The sequence below is a fragment of the Podarcis filfolensis genome, assembly GCF_964270895.1.
Source record: "Podarcis filfolensis genome assembly, chromosome: 1".
NCBI lineage: Eukaryota > Metazoa > Chordata > Lepidosauria > Squamata > Lacertidae > Podarcis > Podarcis filfolensis.
The window spans coordinates 91,592,701-91,616,913 of NC_139604.1; the positions used below are offsets into that span (position 1 = coordinate 91,592,701).

Genomic DNA, 24,213 nt, shown 5'->3' on the forward strand with positions numbered 1-24,213 from the left:
ATACATGGAGCTTACTCTCAAATAAGCTTACCTAGGACTGCAGTTTTAAAAGCAGAACAACAAACACGAAAGTGCCTCTGCTCCAAAGCAATGCAAGGCTGCAATTTCGACTGCTCTTTATCCATGGAGCGACCATACCTAAGTGGGAGACTAAAGGGCCGGGGCCGGCGTTGCCCTTTTTAAGTGGGCCCGCGGTTCCCTGCATTACCCTTTTAAGAGGCAGGCTAGGCACTTGCTGGGTAGGTCTCCTCCGGAGGGCTAGTTGCCCTTCGCGCGATTTCTTGGCGATCGGGAGGGCAAAGGACTGACTCGGGCCTGCGTGCATTACCGACAAGGTGATCGGCCGGTTTCTGCCTCGGGGGGAGAAACGGGAGGAGGAGGAGGAACCCAGCCCCCTTGCAAGGGGCTTTTCCTTTTCTCCTCTCCAGCAAGAAGCATTTGCATTGCAGGGACTCGCAGTTACTAGCTTATTTGGGGAACGGCCATAGCTCGGCAGTAAAATGTTTGCTTTGCATGCAAAAGGTCCAAGGTTCACTGCCAGGCAGGCGGGAGCCCCGTCTGAAATCCCGGGATTCGCTGCTAGTCGAGGTACACAATACTCAGCTAGCATGGTGGACCAGTGTTCCGACTCGGTGCAAGGCACCTTCTAAAGCTGCCTATGGGACAAACTTTAAATAAGTTTCCTTGCAAAACTTTTGAGTCCCTTGCCTCGCCTTCTGTGCAGCCTGTCGACAGCCCACGCCCACCTCCTGACCACCGAAGCAACTTTCCTGTCTGTTTTTAGCAGCTGCATGACAAGAGCTGCATTTCAGGCGGAAGTTCAGCAGGTGAAGTCCCCCCCCCCCCCGCCTTGCACGGTGGTGCGGTGACTGAACAGTTTCCTTGCCTAAACTTTCCTTTGTGCAGCTATTAAATTAGCAGGAGCCAGCAAGAAATGAAGTGAAAACCCAGATGTAAGCTGCCGCCTCTGGTGCGGTTGACACTTTGGAAAGTGTTACCAATTCTTGCGTAGGTGATGATCGGCGGGGACGAGGGGAGGCATATAGAAATCAAAGGGTGACATGTTGTTTTGTCTGCAAAATAGTAGAATCATAGAATTGGAAGCGACCATCCAGCCCTCTGCAATGCAGGAATCTTTTGCGCAATGCGGGGTTCAAACTCACAATCCTGAGATTGAGTCACTTGCTCTACCAACTGATCCATCAGAGATTCTCTTGCTGTTGTTGTTCTTGCACTTATAAGTCAGGAAAGTAGATTATAGGTTTTGGTGGGACCTATCCTAATATTGGGACGCGGGTGGCGCTGTGGGTAAACCACAGAGCCTAGGACTTGCCGATCAGAAGGTCGGCGGTTCAAATCCCCGCGACAGGGTGAGCTCCCATTGCTCGGTCCCTGCTCCTGCCAACCTAGCAGTTCGAAACCACATAGTGCAAGTAGATAAATAGGTACCGCTCCAGCGGGAAGGTAAACGGCGTTTCCGTGCGCTGCTCTGGTTCACCAGAAGCAGCTTAGTCATGCTGGCCACATGACCTGGAAGCTGTACGCCAGCTCCCTCGGCCAATAAAGCGAGATGAGCGTCGCAACCCTAGAGTCAGCTACGACTGGACCTAATGGTCAGGGGTCCCTTTACCTTTTATCCTAATATTATATAGGAACTTGGCTCCAAGATGAAAAGTGAATGCCTCTCCCTGGCCCTGCTTCATGTTTTCCTTGAGTTGTCCCCCTGGCCAGAATGTGGCTCTGATCTCTGCCTCTTGCATGGGTAAAGACGGCTGTGTGGGGTGTATAGAAATTAGCCTGCTGAACTAAGGACAAAAAGCTTTGTGCTGCCCACATTTCCCTCTGGCCCTGCTATCACTGGCATGTGCCCCCTGGAAGGGTCACCAGAGGGGAATGTGGCCCTTGGGCAGAAAAATATATTCACCCACCCAAGTAATATCTGATGGTTATATGTCACCAGATAGCATTTTCCAGCTGTGTTATCTGCAAAGCCTGTAGAGCAAAGGACATTCACCTACAGCTTCTCTTACTAATTACAGTATTATTATTATTATTCATTCAATTTATATCCTGCCTTTCCTCTCGTAGGAGCTCACTGGCAAACAGATCTGCAGAAAACAAAAGTGTTCTAAAACAGTTTAAACATTCTAAAGACGATTACTGTTAGAAACATCTAAAAGCAGTGCCAGTTGAAAACACTATTCCACCCAGTGACCTCAGGGTTGCCAGGAACAGTTTAGTTTCTTTTTTTCTTTTAATGCCTAGGTCTGCAGCAATTCAGAATGTAGTTCCAGTAATATGTCTGCAAGGTCAAGGACCAACCAGAATGTCACAAAATTGTGGCAAGCTTTGAATGCTCCAGATCTCTTCATAAGGCAGGATGGGGTGTGGGGGAGAGAACCTAAAACAAGAAATGTGAGATTTAGCCTGGCTGTTGTAGCTTGTAGATTTAGATCCAAGATAGTCACTCCCTGAAGTTTAACTATCATGATGCATACCTAGGATTCGGGGATAAAAAAGTAATGGCTGATCCCCATGTAAATCACATGCAAGGGTTCTCCCATAGCTTTTTAAAAAATGGCGTGTGCATCTTGCTTCCCCTTTTTCCTTTGCACTTTTAAAAATTGTTATTATTGAATAAAACAAAGCATGACTAATTACAAACAACTGGAACCCCACCCCGTCACTTTTCATAATATATACATTCAGGCTTGTTTTTTTTTTTTTGCTTTATAAAACTGGGGTGCCAGTACAGTGGTACCTCAGGTTAAGTACTTAATTCGTTCCGGAGGTCCATTCTTAATCTGAAACTGTTCTTAACCTGAAGCACCACTTTAGCTAATGGGGCCTCCTGCTGCCACCGTGCCTCCGGAGCCCGATTTCTGTTCTTATCCTGAAGCAAAGTTCTTAACCTGAAGCACTATTTCTGGGTTAGCGGAGTGTGTAACCTGAAGCGTATGTAACTCGAGGTACCACTGTACTCATGTGATGTTGGCGCCAGCACAAAATGGCTGCCCTATGGAGCAAAACAAGAGTTTGTATACCTTTGTATACATTAGTCTTAACAACAAGTAATAATCCAGCATGTTTTCTGAGTCTATGCACTACTAGGATTTGGAGGCACGGATAAATAAACTACCTTTCCCTTATGCAAGTGAAAGGAAGTGCCTGAAATTACAAGCTGAAGCTCTTTTCAAGGGCTGCCTCTCATGCCCTGAGCACTCAGGGAAAGTTCAGAAAATCACAGCGTTTTTCTCGGCATGCACATCCCTTTTGCTTATGGAAGTTTTCCATAAGCTATAGTTTTCCATTTGGTCAGAAATGGGAAATGATGATTAACAGCTCTGAAAACAACCCAGGATATTAAGTCACGATTTATTCATTTGAAGTTGGTTTAATATCATGGCTTGCTCCAGAATTGCTAACCATTGTTTCCCAGTTCAGACAAAATGGGAAAGTAGAGATGGTTTGCTTGCTGGCTCTCGAAGGCAGGAGCATGTGGGTAGTGTGTATTTCAAAATTAAGCCAAGATCTGGTCAAACACTGTCTCACTCTGTAGGACATGCATGAAGATGAGAGGATTTCCCCTCTGTGATCCTTGAATTCCATCCCTGTGTTTTTGAATCCCACTCCCATGTTGCATTATAATTATTTTGTCCACCTCCTGCTCTGAAATAAATGTGCATATGTTTTAATGTGATGACTGAACGTTCCATGGAATAAAATGTCAGCTTTAAAAATGCACTCAAAAACATATGGAGACCTGCTATAAATAGTGTAATTATTTGCTAATGCTGTCCACAAAGTAAAATCTCAGTTTGCCTTAATTATTCACCATTCTTCTTTCAATATCAGCAGAGTTTGTCCTTTGCATTTGATTCTAAAGTGTACTTAAGTGTAATGTACATACTACCTGTTGCTCAGTCCAGCTTATCGTAATGTGCAACTGTTATTAGAATTGTGAAAACTGCTATTAGAAAGGGGCAGGTGTTTCAACATAATGTAGGGCTGCCATATATCTTGATTTTCCAGGACGTGTTCTGGAATTCGCCCCTGGAAATGGTGTCCTGGATCATTTCTGAAATCGGGCCATTGGGGGGGGGGGTAAAATTGGGCCAAACATGTCCCAAACATGCCCCCAAAAGCTCAACAACTCTGTCCTGATTTTCACTTCTGGAGATATGGCAACCCTAAGTCTGGTTTTTGCTTTTAGAAATATGGCAGCCCTAACATAATGGGTAGTGTGTATGCCATGGTGTTCTAATTTTAGCATTATGTATCTGCAAAAATAGAGTTTGCATAACCCAAAGGTGAGTGCCCAATCTTTACATAACAACATATTACTTTCAAAGGTTGTGTGGTCTAAATGCTTCATGACACTTTGTATCACTAATGTGATATTTGACTTCACAGTCACCTCTACTCCTCTTTCAAGCGGCTAAGGACTGCAAACGTTTGGAAGGATGTACATGCTGTGCAGCTATACAGACATTCCAATTTTCGTTTCTTAAAAACTGAATATTTCAGCAGTGCCATTGTTTCCCCAAAATGACAGGTCTTCTAATAAATATAATAAAATAGCATGAATGTCACAGGAATTAGGGTGGGTGTGATCTTTCTTCTACCTGGAACAAGATTGCTAGTTAAACCCATCCAGATCCATAATTTAACAGCAAGAAGACTTTTACCTTCTTCAAATCAGCATAGTTCACAGGAAAGGATTGTGTTTTTAATGGTGCAGTATCTCTGATGATGATAAAGCCATGCCATTAGTAAGAGTTTGTAGGTGCAGTTCCTCAATCGTATTTATGTTGTTATGGTTAGTTATGTTAATGGTTATTATTATTATTATTATTATTATTATTATTATTATTATTATTGATTTACTTGTAATTAAGTCTGTTTAGGATTGTGGCTTTTGTACTTGAAGATCTACCAACCAACCTGGGCTCTTCTCTGGTGTTGATGCTGGAAAATGCATTGCCCTTGGCAGAAGCTTTGACTTAATACCCATTGAAATCCAGCTGCATAGAAAAGCCAGGTTGCAAATGCTTTTCAGCGGCTGAGCCTTGGGTTCCCGTTGCCAGAACAGTTTCTGAAGCATATTAAGACAAAGTGCTAGTGTTTATATTAATGTTATTTTTAAAATGGCTTTTGTTTGCATGGTTCTTGCATATCTTAGCAAGCCTAGCTCTTTGTTCTTTACACCATGCTTTTGCAATCTGTTCTTCACCTTCTGTGCCTGCTAACATTGTTTCCCATCAACATACTTGCAAGTCCTAGAGGCAGAGAAGAAAGCACAGCACTTTGCTGGATTTTCGTACCTAAAGCTCTGATAGATGCTTAGTTGTTTGTATTTTCTGTGTCTGTGGGAAGCCAATTAATGTCCAAAGTGATAAATCTAATCCCTCTCTTTGACTTCTTGCGTTGGCTTGGTTAGCCCACAACTCTAAGCCATGGTTTGTCTAGCCCAAGTGTGGTTTGTTTGATCACCCAAAACCTGCCCAACAGACTCACCATGGCTTATTTTCTGTCTACAAACTATGATATGAAGCTGTGCCTTGTTTTTGGATTATGAACCTTAGCTTGATTGGATGATGGTTTGGTGTTTTATCTGCACTCAGCAGCCTCGTTTAACTAAATGCTTGCCAAGTTACAAAAGCACAAGGCAAGGGCAGCTGGAAAACAAAACAAGCCTTGGTGGAACAAGCCATAGCTTGTTTGCTTCTCTGTGAGACAACTCATGATTTGCTGAGCAGACCATGGTTAAAAGAAACCATGGTCTAGTGTTAGGTGTGAACACAACCAAAGTCCTCTCGTTTATTACCCTAAAACAGAAGTCTTGTAACCTTATCTGTGTTGTATATCTTTTGCTTTGCAGTGAAACTTACTTCCACCTGTGCAGGATTTTGGCAAGAGGACTGATGATTATACAAAGAGTTGTGTTGAACTCACGCCCTGGTATGTTTCTACTTGTCGGAGAACGATAATGAGTTTGGTGTGCTTGCATAATGTGAAAGCCAGGCAGGAAAAATGCAACTACCAGCCAGATTTCTGCAGAAAGCTTTTGACAGTCGTGCTAAAAAGCCTGTGGTGAAACCTTTTAACGGCTTATGTAAAATCTTCAGAGAGGCATTCACAGCAGGCATTCTTTTTATACCAGAAGTGTTTTTGAAAATTATCTTTGCTGTTGTTGTAAGAATGCAACAGTGTAAGCAATAGGTTTACTAAGAATAGTATCATCTTACAAAGCGTGGTGTGAACTTAAGCCCATATGTTGTAAGTAGCAAGAGCTGCACATGCATTAGTGATTCATACCAATAACAATAGGGAACATCGATGCAATGGCCTGTTGGCTATGCAAATAAAGTCTATTCTATTCTATTCTATTCAATAGGGAACAATTTAGTACCAGTAACTAGGTATGGGAAAGAAATCCAGTTCAGTCCACCTTTAAAGGCAAACCTGCTTAATTCATGCAGGTCTCCAAATTTTACAATTCACATGCACAAAAACCCGTACAAAAGTGCACATACTAGGGTAAAGCATGCATAAAAATGCACATATCCATCAAAATAACATGCAAAATGCATCGTAGGAAAACTTGATTTGTAAAAATATGTATAATAGGCTAAACCTGCATATAAAAATGTGTAAATTAGTATAAATTATCACTAAAATGCTAATGAATTTCAAAACAAAAATCATAAGCTGATTTCAAAATGTGGAGAACTGAATATTGGAAAATGGGGAGGAAGAGAATGATTGTACACCACCTTGAGATCCTTGGAAGATAAAATGTGTTTATAAATCTAATAAATAAATAAAATGAAATAAAAATGAAAAATTAAAAGTTAAGATTTGAAAAATGATAGAGAATCTGAAATTGGCAAATTGGCCTATCCCTACAAAGAAGTAATTGATGAATGGCTAAGATGGCTGCATAAATCCTTCTAGCCAGTTGTTCATTTCTCTTTCCTCTCAAGTTTATTAAGCAGCTGGACATGCTTGCTCTTAAGATTTCATTATCTTTTTCCAAGTTTTTTCATTTATGTTGCTGGCACGTTGGAAAGATACGTTTAAGTAGTCCCCAAGCTCATGAAATTCTGTATCTAATTCAGATAAGTCTCAAAGTTTTTTTCCGGAGCTTGTCTTCATTTATTTATATATATATATATATATATATATATATATATATATATATATATATATAATTCTATAACGCTGTTCATTGAAAGAAAAAAAAATTCAGAGGGCTTTACAACAATTACACATAAAACCATATATGATTAAAAACCATGCACTAAAATCAGGAATCAAATACCTATTGAGGAAATAGGCATTCTTAATTGCCTGCACAAGTCTGACGGAACAGAAAAGTTTGCAGCAGGCGATTTGAAAGCTGAAACAGACGGTACCTGCTGAAACTCATGTAAGCATAGTTAGAATATCATTGAGCTAAATATGCTTTGTCAGGCCTGGAGTCAGCAGACAGCAATGGCAGGCGGGTGCTGGGGGCCCAGGAGGGCCGACTACAGCTGATGCTGGCTCAGATGGATCTTCATTGTCGTTTTTGTTTTTTTAAGTAGGCCTCAATGCTGAGAGGAAAACACAGGCAGCTACAGTTACCATGTTTCTTCTCCCAGTGCCTCAAGGCCCAGAAAAATTTGGGGGGGGGGAATGAAGATAGCGGTGATTGCAGCTATCTGGGATGGTGCAGTGCTTCTGCTTAGTGGATTGTGGGTAATGCTAAGAGGAGTACTTGGCAGCTGTGGAGCACTTTTGGGGCACCTCCTGCTCCTCTAATCCAGGGCTCCCCAAACTAAGGCCCGCAGGTTGGATAAGGCCTGAGGGACTAGTTTATCCGGCCCACGGCGACTGCCGCCGCCACCCGCTCTTACTGGCACTGCACTGTGCGGCTGCCCACTTCCGGGTTGGAGGAGCACCGGAAATAGTTTGTGCACATGCGCAAGCATCATTTGCGCATGTGCAAGCGTTATTTCCGGTGCACATCCGGGTTGGACGAGGCCTGTGCACGTGCGCACAAGCTATTTCTGGTGCTCCTCCAACCTGGAAGTGCGCTGGAAATAGCATGTGCGCATGTGTATGGCCATGTGCTCCCCCGCCCTCTGGCCTGCCACGTGATCAGTTCTGGAGGCACTGGCCCGAGGCGTGGTAAGTTTGCTGACCCCTGCGCTTCTTACTGCCTACCCAGTCAGCTCTCTGGTGCTGCCAGGGGGGGGGTTCTTGGGGAGGACCTCAAAGGCTCAGGGCCTCCTCAGATCTGTTCCAGGCATATGTATCACACTCAGTTCACAAGTTTTAGAAATAATAGAGGACTGCCTGGAGGAAGCAAGCAGGGCAGGCAGGAATAGTGGCGAGATGGAGAAATATACTAGGAGGAAGGGAAGTCGCAGAGTTGAAACATAAGGAGGCAGGGAGGAACTGATAGGGAGATGCCTGGGGGAGGAGTTCACAGGATGAGGCAATAAAGTTTACTGGAGTTCAGTTATTGGTTTGTTTTGAGTCATCTGAGCTCAGAGGTAGATTTAAAACCCTGATTTAGCTGCTCTAGCAGCCCTCCGCAGCTGTTCTGACAACTGCCTAAACCAATATGTGATGGACGGGGAACAAGCTTGCTGGGCTTTTCCCTCATTCCCATCCCGCCCCATGCATGGAAAGGTGCCTGCTTGCTGTCTGAAGTTAGAAATATAACCCTGCTTTCCCCTGGCGCTTGCCCAGTTGCTGGAACGCTTGAGGAGGGTGAGCATCTGGCCAAGAGAGAAATTTTGCCATTCAGCTTGTAACCTAACCCATTCTAGGTGTCAATGGAGAGCCAGTTGCAGGAAACTTTCGTATGGAGGAAGCTACCCTACCGGATAAAATTGCTGAGGGTCAAGTCAAAGTTCGTACACTTTATCTGTCTGTTGACCCTTATATGGTAAGTATGTGTGGCAGGTGGTTATGTGATAAGCATGCAATAAAATTTGGAGCTCACAGAAGCTCAGTTTGCCAGCTGTAGCATTTAATTCATATCTCGGTCCAATATTGGCTTATGTACAGTTTCGATTTGGGGGTCTTTTGGCCTGCATAGATAGCTATGAACTGAGGTCCTGAGCATGCATGTGCAAGATATGTTTACACATACTTGTTTTTTTTCCCTTGGCCCATATAAATTGCCTGAGTGTTTAAAACAGCTAGGTGATCACAGTAGTCAGGACTGAAAGTAATATAACTTAGGGTTCCCATATTTCTAAAAGTGAAAATCCAGACACAAAAGCTTGGCAAAGTTGTTGAGATTTATTTTTTTTGGTAAAATCTAAATAATAATAAAAAACGTTTTTGAGCTATTCTTAAGGAAATTCACCAAAATCTACACTTCTGGCGTGGGTTGCCATACGTCCGGACGCCATATATCCAGACCCTAACACAGTGGCGTAGCGTGGGGGGTGCAGGGGGGGCCGGCCGTACCGGGCGCAACATCTGGGGGTTAGGGTTAGGGGGTGCAAATCCACGGGTTAGGGGGCGCAAATCCACGGGTTAGGGGGCGCAAATTACTTGCCTTGCCCCGGGTGCTGACAACCCACGCTACGTCACTGCCCTAACATAACTGCTGTGTGTGTGTGTGTGTGTGTGTGAGAGAGAGAGAGAGAGAGAGAGAGAGAGAAGAATATCAGTATATTGCTCTGCTTCTGTCATGAGAATGTGGACATCCCATAGTGTTACATGTATGAGCCAACCATGCGATCTCCCAAGTGTTGTTCATAGCTAGATAGCTTTTCTTTGAAGCCTGCTTGAGTGCTTCCAGTTCTCTTAAGATTCCTTCACTGCTCTACATCACAAATGTAGAATTACCGTACCGGTTTACCTCAGAACAGGGCCCAGAACAAGGGTGAGTGGGGAGGAATGGGTTCAGAGAAGTAGCTGTGTTTAGGCTATTGTGGGGCTGGGGAACATCCTCCCCTTCAGATGTTGTTGGACTCCGGCTCCTGTCAATCCAGGGCTGTTGTCCAGGTTGGCTGGGGCTGATGGGAGCTGGAAGTCCAAGCAACATCTTAAGAGCCACAGGTTCTATGCCCCTGGCTTATTGCAACAAAAAGCGGGGGAAATATTGTGGCATAAGGGCTTCTGAGCCTGCTGTTTTCAATGGGGGGAAAAGCTCCTATTCTCTGCTCCTCGCCTTGAATTAGGATGTGGTGGTTGCAAAGTTCCTGCCCCTCAATTGTCCTCACCCTGTGCTGTCTATTTATTTTCATTTTAAAATGGTCTATACAAGAACTAAAGATGTGACCAATGTCGTGTCTAGTTTGGCCCTCAGTAACCTTATTCCGTAACATTCTGAGTAAGGGAACAGGGAATATTTCACAAGCTCACAGGTTCTAATTTGTTTACCGACAAAAGCTGGTAAAGGAAGTGCATTAATAAATGCTGAGGATTGTCTGCTCTAGAACTACCGACGTTCCAGTCTCGGAGGATAGGAATCTGCCTTATACGGAACCAGGCCATTGTTCTGTCTGGCTCAGCACTGTGTGCACTGGCTGGCAGAAGCTCTCCAAGGTTTCAGACTGGGGATGTTCCCAGTCCTCCCTGGAGATTCTTGAGACTTTCTCCATGCCAAGTTGACAGATGCTGTACCATAGAACTATGGACCTTTCCTTATTCTGTTACAAGTGAGAGTCTGAGCACAAGATTGCTAGATAGACAGATGTTGTAGATAGATACTCAGGGTACAATAGTGCCAATTATTTTCCTACTTAGTGAATAAAACGATTGGTTTTTCCCCTCTTGGTTTTAGCTGTTCTTACTTTTTCTGGAAGTGCCTGTGAGGGAAGAAGGCAGGAAATAAATAAATAGATGATAATCAGTATTAAAAATTGAGATATGAAAGCTAGGAGCTAAATGACACTTTAAACCTAGGTTATGGGTGCAACAAGGGAATGTCTAGGCTCGCTTTTTTATAACCAGAATACAAAGCTGAAAGTGAATGAACTGCAGCTAAAATCTTATGTTCATTTTCCACATGGTCTGATCCTTATCTGAAGACTGCAAAAACAAAGCCAGGCTTCCCCTGCCCACTCGCCCTAATATTCTTAAGAGGGTCTCTTCTCCAGTCTTCAGAGAGTGGCTGGAAATGGGGAGGCAGAAAAAGGTCCTCCTTTCCTTCCACTGTGCAGTTTTAATCTGAAATTTTAGGCACAGTATTGCACCCAGAGCTCAGAAACTGCTCGCACTAATGAAATTCCCTGTCGCAAAACGCGCCTAGAACAATGGGAGTTTTGAATGCTGCTGCTAATAATAATAATAATAATAATAATAATAATAATAATAATAGCATAGCCCTTTAGTCAAGCGGAACTGAATAGGATTTCCTTCAGTGTTATCATGCATTGCCATGCTGTTAATACAGGAAAAATTATAAGATCCTGTTGTGAAGAGGAATGAATGAAGATAGACACAAAAATCTCCAAAGATAAGACAGGGTTTTAGTTGTTGTTAATGTTAAGAGATGTTCAGAATAACCATACATGGTTGTATTTTAAAAAATTATCTCATGGCAAACGTTTTGTCTTTCAGCGATGCCGTATGAATGAAGACTCTGGTTCTGAGTACCTCCAGTCCTGGAAGTTGTCTGAAGTCACTGATGGTGGGGGAATTGGTTCTGTGGAGGAAAGCAAAGATGCCCGTTTTGCTGCAGGAGACTTTGTAACTTCCTTCTACTGGCCCTGGCAGACGAAGGCCATTCTAGATGGGAAGCAGCTTGAGAAGGTAGAGTTCTTGCATAGAGGAAAGGCAGCTGATTGTTCCATTTAATTCAGGGGGTTGGGGTGCTATAACTATGCCTTTTAAACAACTTGTCTCTGTTCAGATTGATCCGCAGCTTGTAGACGGTCATCTTTCCCATTTTCTGGGTGCAGCTGGCTTGACTGGGCTGACATCTTTGCTAGGAATAAGGGAGAAAGGACATGTGTCTCCAGGTGCCAATCAAACTATGGTGGTCAGTGGGGCTGCTGGTGCCTGTGGTTCATTGGCTGGGCAGGTAAGCTGGTTTAAGAGTAGTATTTGCATCTTAAGAGGAGATTTTTGCTTTTTTTCGCATATTTTGAGGTGAAGTGTATTAGCTGAAGATGTAATTGTGTTCATGTTATCCCAGTGATGTGGGAGCCACCAGATGAGAAACAATGGACCATGTAGGGGGGATGCTGAGGCTCCTTCCCATGCCAATGTCCACCCTTGGGAAATGGAGTTGGTACTGATGTACGGAAGAGCTACAGCAGAGCTCCTCCTTGTGGTTCCAGACTTCTCACGTTACCCCAGTGGTGAAGGATGGAATAGTGCTGTAGTGACTCCAACGTCACAGGAATAGCAACAACAACAACAACAAAAAACAAGCATAAGATTTGGACCAACCAACATATCCAAATCTCCTTCATCTCCTCAACACCCCAATGAAAACCACTTCTAATCACTCACCAGAAGCTGGCTGAGCTTTCACCTTGGTGGGGATAGCAGGTGAAATTGAGGGCCTTTGATTAAACCAGTTTTGCATACAGGGGGCCAAGGCTGAGAAACAGTGGCCCAGGAGAGATGGCCAGGAATGTGTGGAAGGCCACAGACTCATGATATAGTTGGCATTTCATAGACCTGCTGGCTGTGTGAACCAGCACCTCCAAGTGGACACATTTGGTGGTGTGATTTTCGTGATTGTAGCAGCTTTTTTTTCAAGCAAATCACTGTGGCTGTGAGTCTGCTGCACGAGACACAGGCCTGTCTACATTTCACAATTAGTTAGCTGTTAATCCACTCCCCTGCTCCACATTTGAATTAGATTGAAGTAGTCTACAGCAACTTTGGTCTTTTCTATTCATACCACATGGCCCTTTCTATTGTGCTTTTCCCCTCTTCTGATTTGTTGATTCTATTATGCTGATTAAGTACCAAGAGGGCGTGTCCACAGAGGGCATGCACACCTTGTTGTTGTTGATGTTGTTCTTCTTCTTGTTGTTGTTGTTTTTAAAAAACCTTTCCTCGCCCAAGAAGTGCATAAAAGCACAAAGTCAGGCAATTGACCATTTGCTTGTGCAGTTTTTCTGATTTTGTGGATACCTGAGGGATCAACAGGTGGAGAAAATACTCTGTGCATAGGAAATAGTTGCAAGCAGTGCCAGAAGAGATATGAAACCATTGAGGAAGTAGTGGACATGGTAAAAGGAGTAGCAGAAAGTGACAATCGATCCACTCGTTCATCCCAAAGCACCAAAACAAATTATCTGCAATCCCAAGTGGAGTGAATTGGAACCAATTTTGTGGACAATCTCTTATGCACTGACTTCAGACCCTCACTCTTGTGTTTCCACTGTATCCTGGTTATTTTCTTACAAATATTTTTTTTAAAGAATCGTCATGATGCATGACAAATTGTTGCATAGTGCTAGAAGTTGATGAACTGCAGTGATTGTGGTTATGATGCTTCCTTAGATAGGTTCCCTGGAGGGCTGTTCCAGAGTGGTTGGTATCTGTGGCACTGACGAAAAATGCTCTATCCTGGTGTCAGAAATGGGGTTTGATGCGGCTATCAACTATAAGAAAGAGGATGTGGCACAGCGGCTGCACGAGCTCTGCCCGGCGGGAGTGGATGTGTACTTTGACAATGTTGGTGGAGACATCAGTGATACAGTGATCAGTCAAGTGAGTGTGCATGTTACCCGTTTTGTGCCGTCCCATAAATTACTCTGGATTTCATGCAAACTGGTAGAATTTTACTGTAAATCTGTCTGACTGATGAAAGACAAGATTATCACAATAACCTTGCCCAGCTATGCTGCTAGGACCTTTGTGAGGCTTCTTATGAACCCTCTTTAGGCATTTAAAGAGGTTAAAAGTGCATAGACAGGGGCAGGTAGTGCATATACAAGTCTCTGCCCATGATGTCCCCCCCCCACATGTGCTCATCTCTGACTTTTGCATGCTGACTTAAATGGCTTAAAAGAGGTTTTTGCATCTGTTTAGCTGAATGCAGGTGGGAGCGAGCAGCTGAGTACGCTTGCCCCAGGCGTTGGAGGGTTAAGTTGGTTGGGGGGCCCCACTGGGGATGACTGCTTTTTTGTTTGTGTTTATAACTTTATTCTAAGGGATGCCGGTGGCGCTGTAGGTTAAACCACAGAGTCTAGGACTTGCCAATCAGAAGGTCGGCGGTTCGAATCCCCACGACGGGGTGAGCTCCCGTTGCTCGGTCCCTGCTCCTGCCAACCTAGCAATTCAAAAGCACGTCAAAGTGCAAGTAGATAAATAGGTACCGCTCCAGCGGGAAGGTAAACAGCGTTTCCGTGCGCTGTTCTGGTTCGCCAGAAGCAGCTTAGTCATGCTGGCCACATGACTTGGAAGCTGTACGCTGACTCCCTCGGCCAATAAAGTGAGACAAGCGCCGCAACCCCAGAGTTGGCCACGACTGAACCTAATGGTCAGGGGTCCCTTTACCTTTACCTTATAACTTTATTCTAACAAGACTCCTCCCCTGGGCCTCAGACAAGCTCCGCACAGGCCTGGCTGAATGTGCCTAGAAGTCTCCAAGTAACTGGGAGCCCTGCTCCATCTGGATTCCCAATCACACAACAGCTTCTTAAGGATCTTAGGTTGAGTGCAACTAGAAGTCTCTTTAGACCTTCACACTCAGCATGCAACGGCCTGAGAGGAGCTCCCACCTGTGGGGACATTAAAGGTGGAACTTCTGTGTGCCTCCCTTTCCCTCTACAAACTTTTAAGCCTTGTCTGTTCAGGCAAATGTCCAAAGACAGCTACAGGGCCGCAACTTATAAAGAGTTTTTAAAGGAACAGTTGCGCTGGGAGTTTAGTGGTTCTGGGGCAGGGAAGGAGATCTTTCCAGTTATTGCGCTGGCTTGTACTTTGGTCTCTGGAGATTACACAGTTCGCCTCACCCCACTGTGCAGTTTCCACTAGACATTTTTTTTAAATGGACGCTGCACTCCTATGCACGCTTACTTGTGAGTTCCATTCAGGGCAGTGTGACTTAGGTGTAAGTAAAAGGATTGCACTGTAAAAGTGGCCAAGAGCCTTTCTAAATCTTTCGTTTTAAATTCATTTTTTGTTTAATTAATTGGAGGCTGTGTGCTGCCCTTCTGTTCAGCTGTGCACACCTGAAACAATTCAGAATGAAGCAGCCAGAGATCTAGAGCATGTTCCATCTTTAAGAGTTAAACTAGCTCCCTGCTCCGGAGTCAATTCAAAATGCCAGGACTGACAACCACAGTGCTATCCTTTGTATGTCTACTCAGAAGTGATCCCCATTAAGTTTGATGTGATCGACTCCCAGGTAGGTGCATATAGGATTGCAGACTTGAAGCTTTACAAAAGTCTAGCTATCAGAAGGAGCAATTCCTCTCATATGTACCTTTTTAAATGCTCAACCAAGCTCTAAACCCCAGGTGTCACTGCCATCCAAGGTAAGACATGGAGCAAAAAAGTGTTGTAAGAACTCTTTACCTTCGAGCCTGACTTGACCACCCTTGCTGTGGACTTCTAGACAGGTTGTTATCATTTGAGACAACCTTCTCAGCTGCCAAATGTGGTCTGTGGGAGGTGAGAGAGATGATAATCTGGCCTGGCATCCTGATCCAGTTCCCTGCTCCTGGTGTAAAATGTTCTTGTGGCACATTTCAGCTGGATGGGAGAAAGCTTTCTCCATTTCACTGCTATTGTTCATGTTGCTTGGCATGGTGACAAGTTAAATTTGTTCCCCTGTAATGCACCATTGACTGAGATGGAGGGTATGTTGACATATATTTACTCTTGTTTTTCATATAAAAGAGTACATGAAAAGACTATATTTCTGGTTGTTGCAGCAGCATGTAGGCCAGATGAACTGAATGTTCTTCAGCTCTGATTCATACTGCATAGTAAACACACACTGTTTCTTTGGGCTGTTCTCATAATTGGCATGGGTAAACCAGTTAACAACATTTAAACATTTTAACAGTTGCCATTTAGCAAGTTTTTTCAGACTGCATATTGGGGTATCTCAGAAGCCAGTTGGGGTTCCCCTATGAGAATATTGGTAGTGGCAAACACATTTCTCCACCAGACAGTTCTGGTTTGCTGGTGGGGGGAGTGCGGGTTGTCCCACCTTTGTTGTGCAAAGTTGCCCCTCCAGAGAGCAACAATTCATTAACACTTGGGAAGCATTGCACAACAACTATTTAAGTAGAATGGTGTGTGGACAGACCAGTATAAACTACCATCAATGCACTGCTATTGTGTCAACGTGTTGTAACATACACCCACAAAAAGGCCCACCAGTCCGAAGGGCCCCCCAGTCTTTATTGAGCATTATTTCTTATTTGTTAATGGGACAGTTATATGACAATGAGCATTCATCCTTGTTTGTATGCATGTTTACAGTCATGTCTTCCCATTAATTATTTGTTCATCTTTTACTTTTCAGTGCATTTCCCTGTCACTTTCCTAATTGCAAACAGTTGCTGTTTTAAAGTGGATTTGTTGTGCCACTGCAATTTAGGGTTCACCTACAGTGGTGCCTCGGGTTAAGAAATTAATTCGTTCCGGAGGTCCATTCTTAACCTGAAACTGTTCTTAACCTGAGGTACCACTTTAGCTAATGGGGCCTCCCGCTGCTGCCGCAGCACGATTTCTGTTCTCATCCTGAAGCAAAGTTCTTAACCCTAGGTACTATTTCTGGATTAGCGAAGTCTGTAACCTGAAGCGTATGTAACCTGAGGTACCACTGTATACTGTTGTTTAATGTGAATCGTAGGTCCCTGTACCACCATTAATTCTCCTTTGCCCATATGATGTTCTCTTCTAAATCATGACCTTCCCATACATTCCGCTCCTTCAATGTGGATCTTCTCATACCCTCTGCTTTTCAGTGTATATCTGGTATGAGAAAATCCAGATTGAGGAAGGAGAAAGTGTAGGAAGGTGATGATTTGGAGGAAAACATCGTATGGAAAAGGGAGAATTAATGGAGGTCCAGGAATCTTACTATCCACATTAAACACAGTATGGATTACCCAATTTTAATCAACTTTAATTGAACAAATTTGGACTTCTGATATGTGTTTGAATTCCTCCCACGAAATAGTGATAGTCTGTAGGAGGCACCTTTAGAGCTCCATGATACTTCCACCTCCTTGTCCTTTTATCACAGTAGCTGAGACTTCACCCTTTTCTGTTTCCACCAACCGCTGCTCCCAGAATCTGGGGCAGATCTTATTCCTTGAAGGAAATCAAGCACTCGGCAATGCAGCCCTAGATCCCTTCTCGAGGAACAGAGCAATGGAAACAGAATGTATTTTATGCATGTTTACAGTTTAGCCTTTATGGCAAGGCAGTAAAGTACTCTCTCTCATTTTGTCTCCAACAGATGAATCCAAACAGCCATATCATTTTATGTGGCCAGATCTCCCAGTACAACAAGGATGTACCTTATCCCCCTCCTCTGCCTCCTGCAATAGAAGAAATAAGGAAAGTGCAAAATATCACAAGGTATTTCTCCTTCGTTGGCCTAGCCACCTCCTGGGCTGAACACATAATTATTAAATATCATTATTATTTATTAAATTTCTATACCTCCCTGTATCTGAGGGTCACAAGGAAGTTTACAATATCAAAACACAAAAATACACAACCCAGTAACAAAGAGCGACAACCCCACAGTTTAAAAAGCCATGTTAATATTTTTTTGGCCTAAGGGCAGACTTACTAGATCTTTGCATTGCAGCACCTTTATGGAAAGTTGTCCCCTAAATGTTTATTTGAAAATAGAGATCAATCAGATATTTACTGAAACCAATATCCATGTTGCTTACCATCAGTGAGGAAGCCACTTGACAGAAAACAAGCTGGGGGGAAAAGCTTCCATTCACTCTTGTGTGAAATGTGCCTAGTGCTTGAAGCACATGGACAAATGTGCAGCTAATAAACTGATCGTGGGATAAATGTATGTGAAGTAGGGAAATGTTTTCTTTTGCAATATCGCTTAATATTGTCAGACGTTTGGTACGCTGAGGATGCACACTTACTTGGGAATAATCCCCACTGAACTCAGTGATACTTTCTTTGGAATTGGCTTGCCTAGGGTTTCCCTGTCACTTTCCTAATTGCAAACAATTGCTGTTTTAAAGTGGATTTGTTGTGCCACGGCAATTTAGGGTTCATCTATACTGTTGTTTCTGCAAAAGATGGATATGTTGGGCTAGGAAATCTAATTACTGCTTTAAATTGGTAACTGCTGTAGTAATCCCCTCTTGCACGCAGAATTAAATCTAAAACAAGCCTTCTGGAATGTTTTCAGCTAACATCACTACCTAATGAATGAAACACCCACTCTCCTGTTTCATAGGGAAAGATTTCTAGTTCTGAACTACGCGGAGAAATTTGCAGCTAGTACTATGCAGCTCTGCCAATGGATCAAAGAGGGAAAACTGAAGGTATGACACAAATCTGAAGGTAATTGCATATGGGTTGCAGCTCTGGCTTTTAATGATGAAAACCAGCTTTTCTCATTTGTCCTGGTCATTGTATAGTGCCTCGAATATCCTATTTCATCCAATGAGCATAGCTTTTTTAGAAAAACAAAAAATTAATATTCTAGACTGCTTTCAGCTTCCAAAATGAGAGCTCAAAAGGAACAATATGGAGTGGCTTGCAAAGCATTGGGGTGCAAAGCTTGGGAACCCTGCACATGGGATTTCAAAAGGTTGGTGGGGCAACCCACCTGTCAATCGTGTAACTGGCAAGCAGATTGGCTGGCTGGGTTGGGGCTGGCTGAAGATCTGACCCCCAGAGCAAAAAAGGTTCCTCATCTTTGACTCTAGTGAATTAGATGAGGTAAAACTAACTTCTTTTGATATATTTTTTTATTCCCCAGTGAGTTGAAAACTGTTTGCTTTTAGGAAACAAAACCAGAGTAGAAAACAAACGCCTTATACTTTCTTATTTTCTACTTTTACAGGCTAAAGAGACTGTAGTAAAAGGCTTAGAAAACATTGGAGGTAAGGTATTATTTGTTCTTCACAGTTACCTGTCCTTAAGTACAGGGCAGGGATGAACTATAGTCTAGTGGGAGAGCAGGTAGACAGCCCCAGGCTTTCCAGCTCCAGTTGAAAAGATCTGGTAACAGGTGTTGTAAAGCATGTTCTTCAACCTTTCCCCACCCCCAACCCTACAGAGGATGTTGGACTACATATCCCATCATTCCTGGCTATTGGGTAAACTGGCAAGTGAGGATTGGAGTTGGCTGCATGAGGGCCCCTGTCAGCAGTGCTGTTTTTCTAGAAATCAGAGTGCTAGAACTCACCATGAACATCTCCCTCACTCTCTTAGAATGTGGCGGAACTGAGTTCCTGTGAGTGCCCCCTTAAAAAAACAGCCCTGAGTGTAGGCATTATAAATATGGCTTCCTATGAACACTAAAGCTATGGGATGCTAACTTTATCCCTTACACAGTTTAGGAGTTTGATTTAAACTGAATTTACTTCAGTTTAAAAGCATTTGACTATAAATCTATACAGGAATAAAATCTATTAACTGTGTTAAATAGTTGGGCAGCAAAAAAATCTCAGGTAGCCATTGTTCCTTTTTGACAATGCATTACTGCTTAACCTTACAAAAATTGTCGGAAGAAAAATCATTTTACAGGCACAAAACTGATCTTTGCATTATGATTGTTTTGGTATTAAAGAAACCAAGTACATTTAAGTCCAGTAAGAAATGATTCTTTTTTTTAAAAAAAGGAACAATGCTCTTTTACTAATTATTTTCGTTTTATTGTAGCCGCTTTCCAGTCTATGATGAGCGGGGGCAACATCGGGAAACAAATAGTGCTTGTTTCTGAGTAAATAAGTCATCGTACTGTTTCCTGAGTGTCAACTATGAAGAAAAAGCATCTTTTATTTGCAAAAGTTTGGCACGATAATCTCCTTGGATAGGTTCTCCCGTTGCATAACCAGAAACAGATTTCTAGTTTCGTATTCTCATTTAATAGCTGACATTCTTATCTCACTGTTGTGACACTAACAGAAGGCAAGTCCAAATTTTGATTCCAGGTCCCCTTATCTGATGTTCCATGTGTATTTCTGTACACATTGCCTTAAGACAGGAATTTTGTAAAAGTAAGAATATTATCTGTGCTGCCCTTGAATCTCAAGTGTCTGAATACTACTATTTAGCAATAATTGTGCCACACTGTTATAGTATACCTCGGTTGCTACTAGATGTGAGAGGACAAAGATAAATGCTTCTGGTACTACAGCTGTTAAAGCTGTTTTAAAAAGAAAAGTTCTAACTTGGCTTCTTGATTAATGTGATTAAGTGTCCTTCGAGGTACAGTAACCCGATTCCTTCAGTTCTTCATAATCCTGCCCACACTAGAGTATACATATCATTTATTGTATGCAACAAAAGAAATCAAATTTTGTAAGAACAGGCCACACCACAAATTTTATTATCACATTGTATGTATTTGGGTTAAAGATAGGGGAAAGTGTGTGGCTAGGTGCATGAGAGTTGTGTAGTGTTATAACTAATGCAATGAATTTGGGAGGTGCCTGGTTTGAATCTTGAAGCTGTCATGATCTTGCTAGGTAAGCATAGGTAAGCTCAGCTTCACCTGTCTCCATCTACAATGTGAAGGATAATAATACTGACTTAGCTTACAGGTTTGTTGTAAGACTAATGAGATTTTATATATGAAATGCTTTGAACACACAAGAGCTACACAAATGTTAAGTACCAGCACTGCAGTTAAGGAATATGTTCATCTACTTGCTCAGTGATGAAATTCTGCAGGAGCTGATTAGTGGGATAGGAGAGCTGGGGGGGGGGGAATTCACATCTGGTAATCAATGCGCCCCTTTGGTTTCAGATAGTACATGGGTAGACGAGTCTAAAAAGTCCGGGACACAGTTTTCACAACTCTCTCACGTCTATGGTGGCTCATTTACCAGAAGGAATGTATTTAGCATTAAGTCTGGAAGTGGATACCTGATTCCGCCAGATGTGAAATATATTGACATTATTTTCAGCTCTCCTATCTCACTAGATCTGTTACAGCATTATTGGAGTACACTACAACGTAACCCTACATTCATGCATCTGAATCAATGCCACCATTTCTGAACTGGAATTGGTAGCTGGTGCATGATGACTCTGTGCATGATCATACCGAAGGAAGCCCATGTTTCTCCTGTGAGATAGACCTCTCTTACATTCAAAAGAAAACTGGCAAACAGAAGCCATTACTTACAACTCCAAGAATGGGTTTAATACACCTTAGGATGTGGGTGGCGCTGTGGTCTAAACCACAGAGCCTAGGGCTTGCCGATCAGAAGGTTGGCGGTTCGATTCCCCGCGACAGGGTGAGCTCCCGTTGTTCAGTCCCAGCTCCTGCCAACCTAGCAGTTCGAAAGCACGTCAAAGTGCAAGTAGAAAAATAGGTACTGCTCCGGCGGGAAGGTAAATGGCGTTTCTGTGCGCTGCTCTGGTTCGCCAGAAACGGCTTAGTCATGCTGGCCACATGACCCGGAAGCTGTCTGCGGACAAACGCCGGCTCCCTCGGCCTATAGAGCAAGGTGAGCATACAACCCCAGTGTCGTCTGCAACTGGACCTAACGGTCAGGGGTACCTTTACCTTTAGGTTCTTTCTATGGGTATTAATACATATATGAATGTAACAGGAATACAGCTGTGCAATTTAGTCTCTACTATAGGGCTCATCTTTCGGTGGGATAGGACGTACCTTTCTTGGTGTATTCCTGGATGAGCTTGTTAGGAATTTTTATTGTGGTTTTAAATTTTCTGCTTTTCAACGTCTGTATTCTATCTTGCATTGTTTTGGGACTTTTTTTGGTAGAAATCAACTAACATAATAAATTGTAATAAAATAACTGTTGATATCATCTTCAAAAACAAGACAACTTTCAGAGGTTGCCCACTTGTGGGGGGGGGGCAGTAGGCAGAGTGGGAATTTTGAGAAAGTGCTGTAGGGGCATAGCACAAAATGGCTGCCACATGCAAAAAGACAAGGAAAAAAGTCAGTGTCCCCATATGGTGAAGGCATTCCTCCCCCACCAATGGGAAAGAGCTACTTACATCAGCTGCTACCACACCTGTGTTGTTGTTGTTGTTGTTTAGTCGTTTAGTCGTGTCCAACTCTTCGTGACTCCATGGACCAGAGCACGCCAGCCACTCCTGTCTTCCACTGCCTCCCGCAGTTTGGTCAGACTCATGTTTGTAGCTTCAAGAACACTGTCCAACCATCTCATCCTCATTCGTCCCCTTCTCTTTGTACCCTCCATCTTTCCCAACATCAGGGTCTTTTCCAGGGAGTCTTCTCTTCTCATGAGGTGGCCAAAGTATTGGAGCCTCAGCTTCAGGATCTGTCCTTCCAGTGAGCACAAAGGGCTGATTTCATTAAGAATGGATGCGTTTGATCTTCTTGCAGTCCATGGGACTCTCAAGAGTCTCCTCCAGCACCATAATTCAAAAGCATCAATTCTTCGGCGATCAGCCATCTTTAAGGTCCAGCTCTCACCTGTACACACCTGTGTACCTCTCCTCTGTTCAGAACATATGGCGGATGGGTGTCTACCCTTGGCATCCAGTGGAATATGGAAACATTTAAGGGAGAGGCTGAGCCACTACAAACAAACTCAGTAAGAAGAGCAAACAGCCTTTTTGTGCATTGTGAATTTTTGAAAGGATTCTTACTCTTGAGGCCCTTTGCAGGAACACCAGTGCCCAATACTATAGTAGTGGCAGCCTAAACAACCATTTGAGTAATAGGGGAAGAACTAAATAACACACATTGATATTTGCTTATAGCGAGGGTAGCCTAACTCAAACCAGTCAAGCCTCCCCTGCAACTTTATCTCCTGCTTTGATCGGGTGATAAAAACTCTGTCTGTTCTGTAGTGTGATCTTTAAAGAGCAGACAAAGTGCTTTATCTTCTGCTCAGGAGATAAAACATCCCTCTGACTGCCTCATAAGAGTGGATTTTGATGGAGCAGTCAAGACTGATATTATATTTCTAATCTCAGCAGAGAGCGGAGAGATAAAAGGCAGCATTTCCCCCCTAACCTCATTCCAGAGCTATGGGAGGGGAGCTGTCATTTACTCTTAGAGAAAGCAGGGGAGAGGCAGAGTGGTGGCGCTTAGCATGGCAACTGGAGGTGTCACATCTCTGAATGCTCTGTTTTATTTTGAGAAAGATACTTTATAAAGGGCAACCAGGGGGATGTTTTGCATAGACCGATATGTACAAAATAAAAGGTGCAATTTCCAGCTACTCTTACCCTACTTCTGGAAGGCTGGAAATGTGGCAAGAAAACATATGTATGAGTGTTTATATATGAATTGAGACTGCATGTCTAGTGTGCTGTATGTACATGTGTGGAGAGTAGGGGTGTATGAAGTTTGCATTTGTTCAAAATTGCATACGAAATACCACTTAATTCAGTATTTCATGTACTCCTCGAAGTGAGCATGCATTAAGATTCCACCAGTGTTCACAGGATTAACCCCCCCCAATATAGCAACTCCCAAGGCTTTTTAACTTCAATAGGAAGCTGCTTGAAGAGGTCATTCAGTGATTTGGTTTGAAGGGTCACCAGCCTGCAGATGACCTCTAACTCTAGTTTTCATTCTCAGCTTATTAAAGTGACATACCAGAACTGCAAAATCAGTGATGAGCTGGATCAGGGCCAACACACAAACTTAATGTTAGCAAGACAGAGGTACTGCAGATAAGTGATTCATTTGCTCAGGGAAGTGGAGTTTAGTCTATTCTAGATGGCGACATGCTGCTCTTAAAGAATCAGCTTGTGTCTAGATCTGGCTTTGTCACTAAATATCCAAATAAAAGTTGGGGCAGCATGAAGAAATCTTTTTTTTTAAATAATTTTTATTAACAGGCCAATCACATCACATTATCCATATCACATTAATTCCAAATTATACAGCCAAATTTTTTTGGGGGGGGAATACCCATACATCAAGCTCAGCTCGAGTCCAAAACTATCACTTGTCTTACTGCATTAATTAGACAGTTCTGTCCAGTTTGATCCGGATAGTCCTTTGTTACTTCCTTTCTCTTCTTGTTGTTATCATAAATTCCTTTATTTGCGATCTCTGATGGTTTTCACAAGCAGGTTAGAAGCTGGCATTCTATGTGGATTTTG

General features: G+C 43.1%; 1 protein-coding gene and 1 long non-coding RNA gene across 3 annotated transcripts; one reads left to right on the forward strand and one right to left on the reverse strand.

The window, feature by feature from the left end:
- The first annotated feature begins 241 nt into the window (after positions 1 to 241).
- PTGR2 (prostaglandin reductase 2) lies at positions 242 to 21,920 on the forward strand. 2 transcript variants are annotated; one of them, XM_083607342.1, is made up of 10 exons: positions 242 to 335; positions 5,882 to 5,961; positions 8,823 to 8,941; positions 11,575 to 11,766; positions 11,867 to 12,037; positions 13,477 to 13,686; positions 17,399 to 17,520; positions 18,377 to 18,464; positions 18,989 to 19,028; positions 19,810 to 21,920. In XM_083607342.1, the coding sequence occupies exons 2-10, from the start codon at positions 5,925 to 5,927 to the stop codon at positions 19,872 to 19,874; spliced, it is 1,044 nt and encodes a 347-aa protein (XP_083463468.1). In that variant the 5' UTR covers positions 242 to 335; positions 5,882 to 5,924; the 3' UTR covers positions 19,875 to 21,920. The 2 variants fall into 2 exon arrangements, with proteins under 2 accessions (XP_083463468.1, XP_083463469.1); XM_083607343.1 differs by lacking the exon at positions 11,867 to 12,037.
- On the reverse strand, positions 20,307 to 23,921 carry LOC310759910. The gene is made up of 2 exons (XR_014546632.1): positions 22,578 to 23,921; positions 20,307 to 22,142 (listed from the first exon to the last, which is right to left on the reverse strand). It is a non-coding gene; the product is annotated as an uncharacterized lncRNA (long non-coding RNA).
- Positions 23,922 to 24,213: the final 292 nt, after the last annotated feature.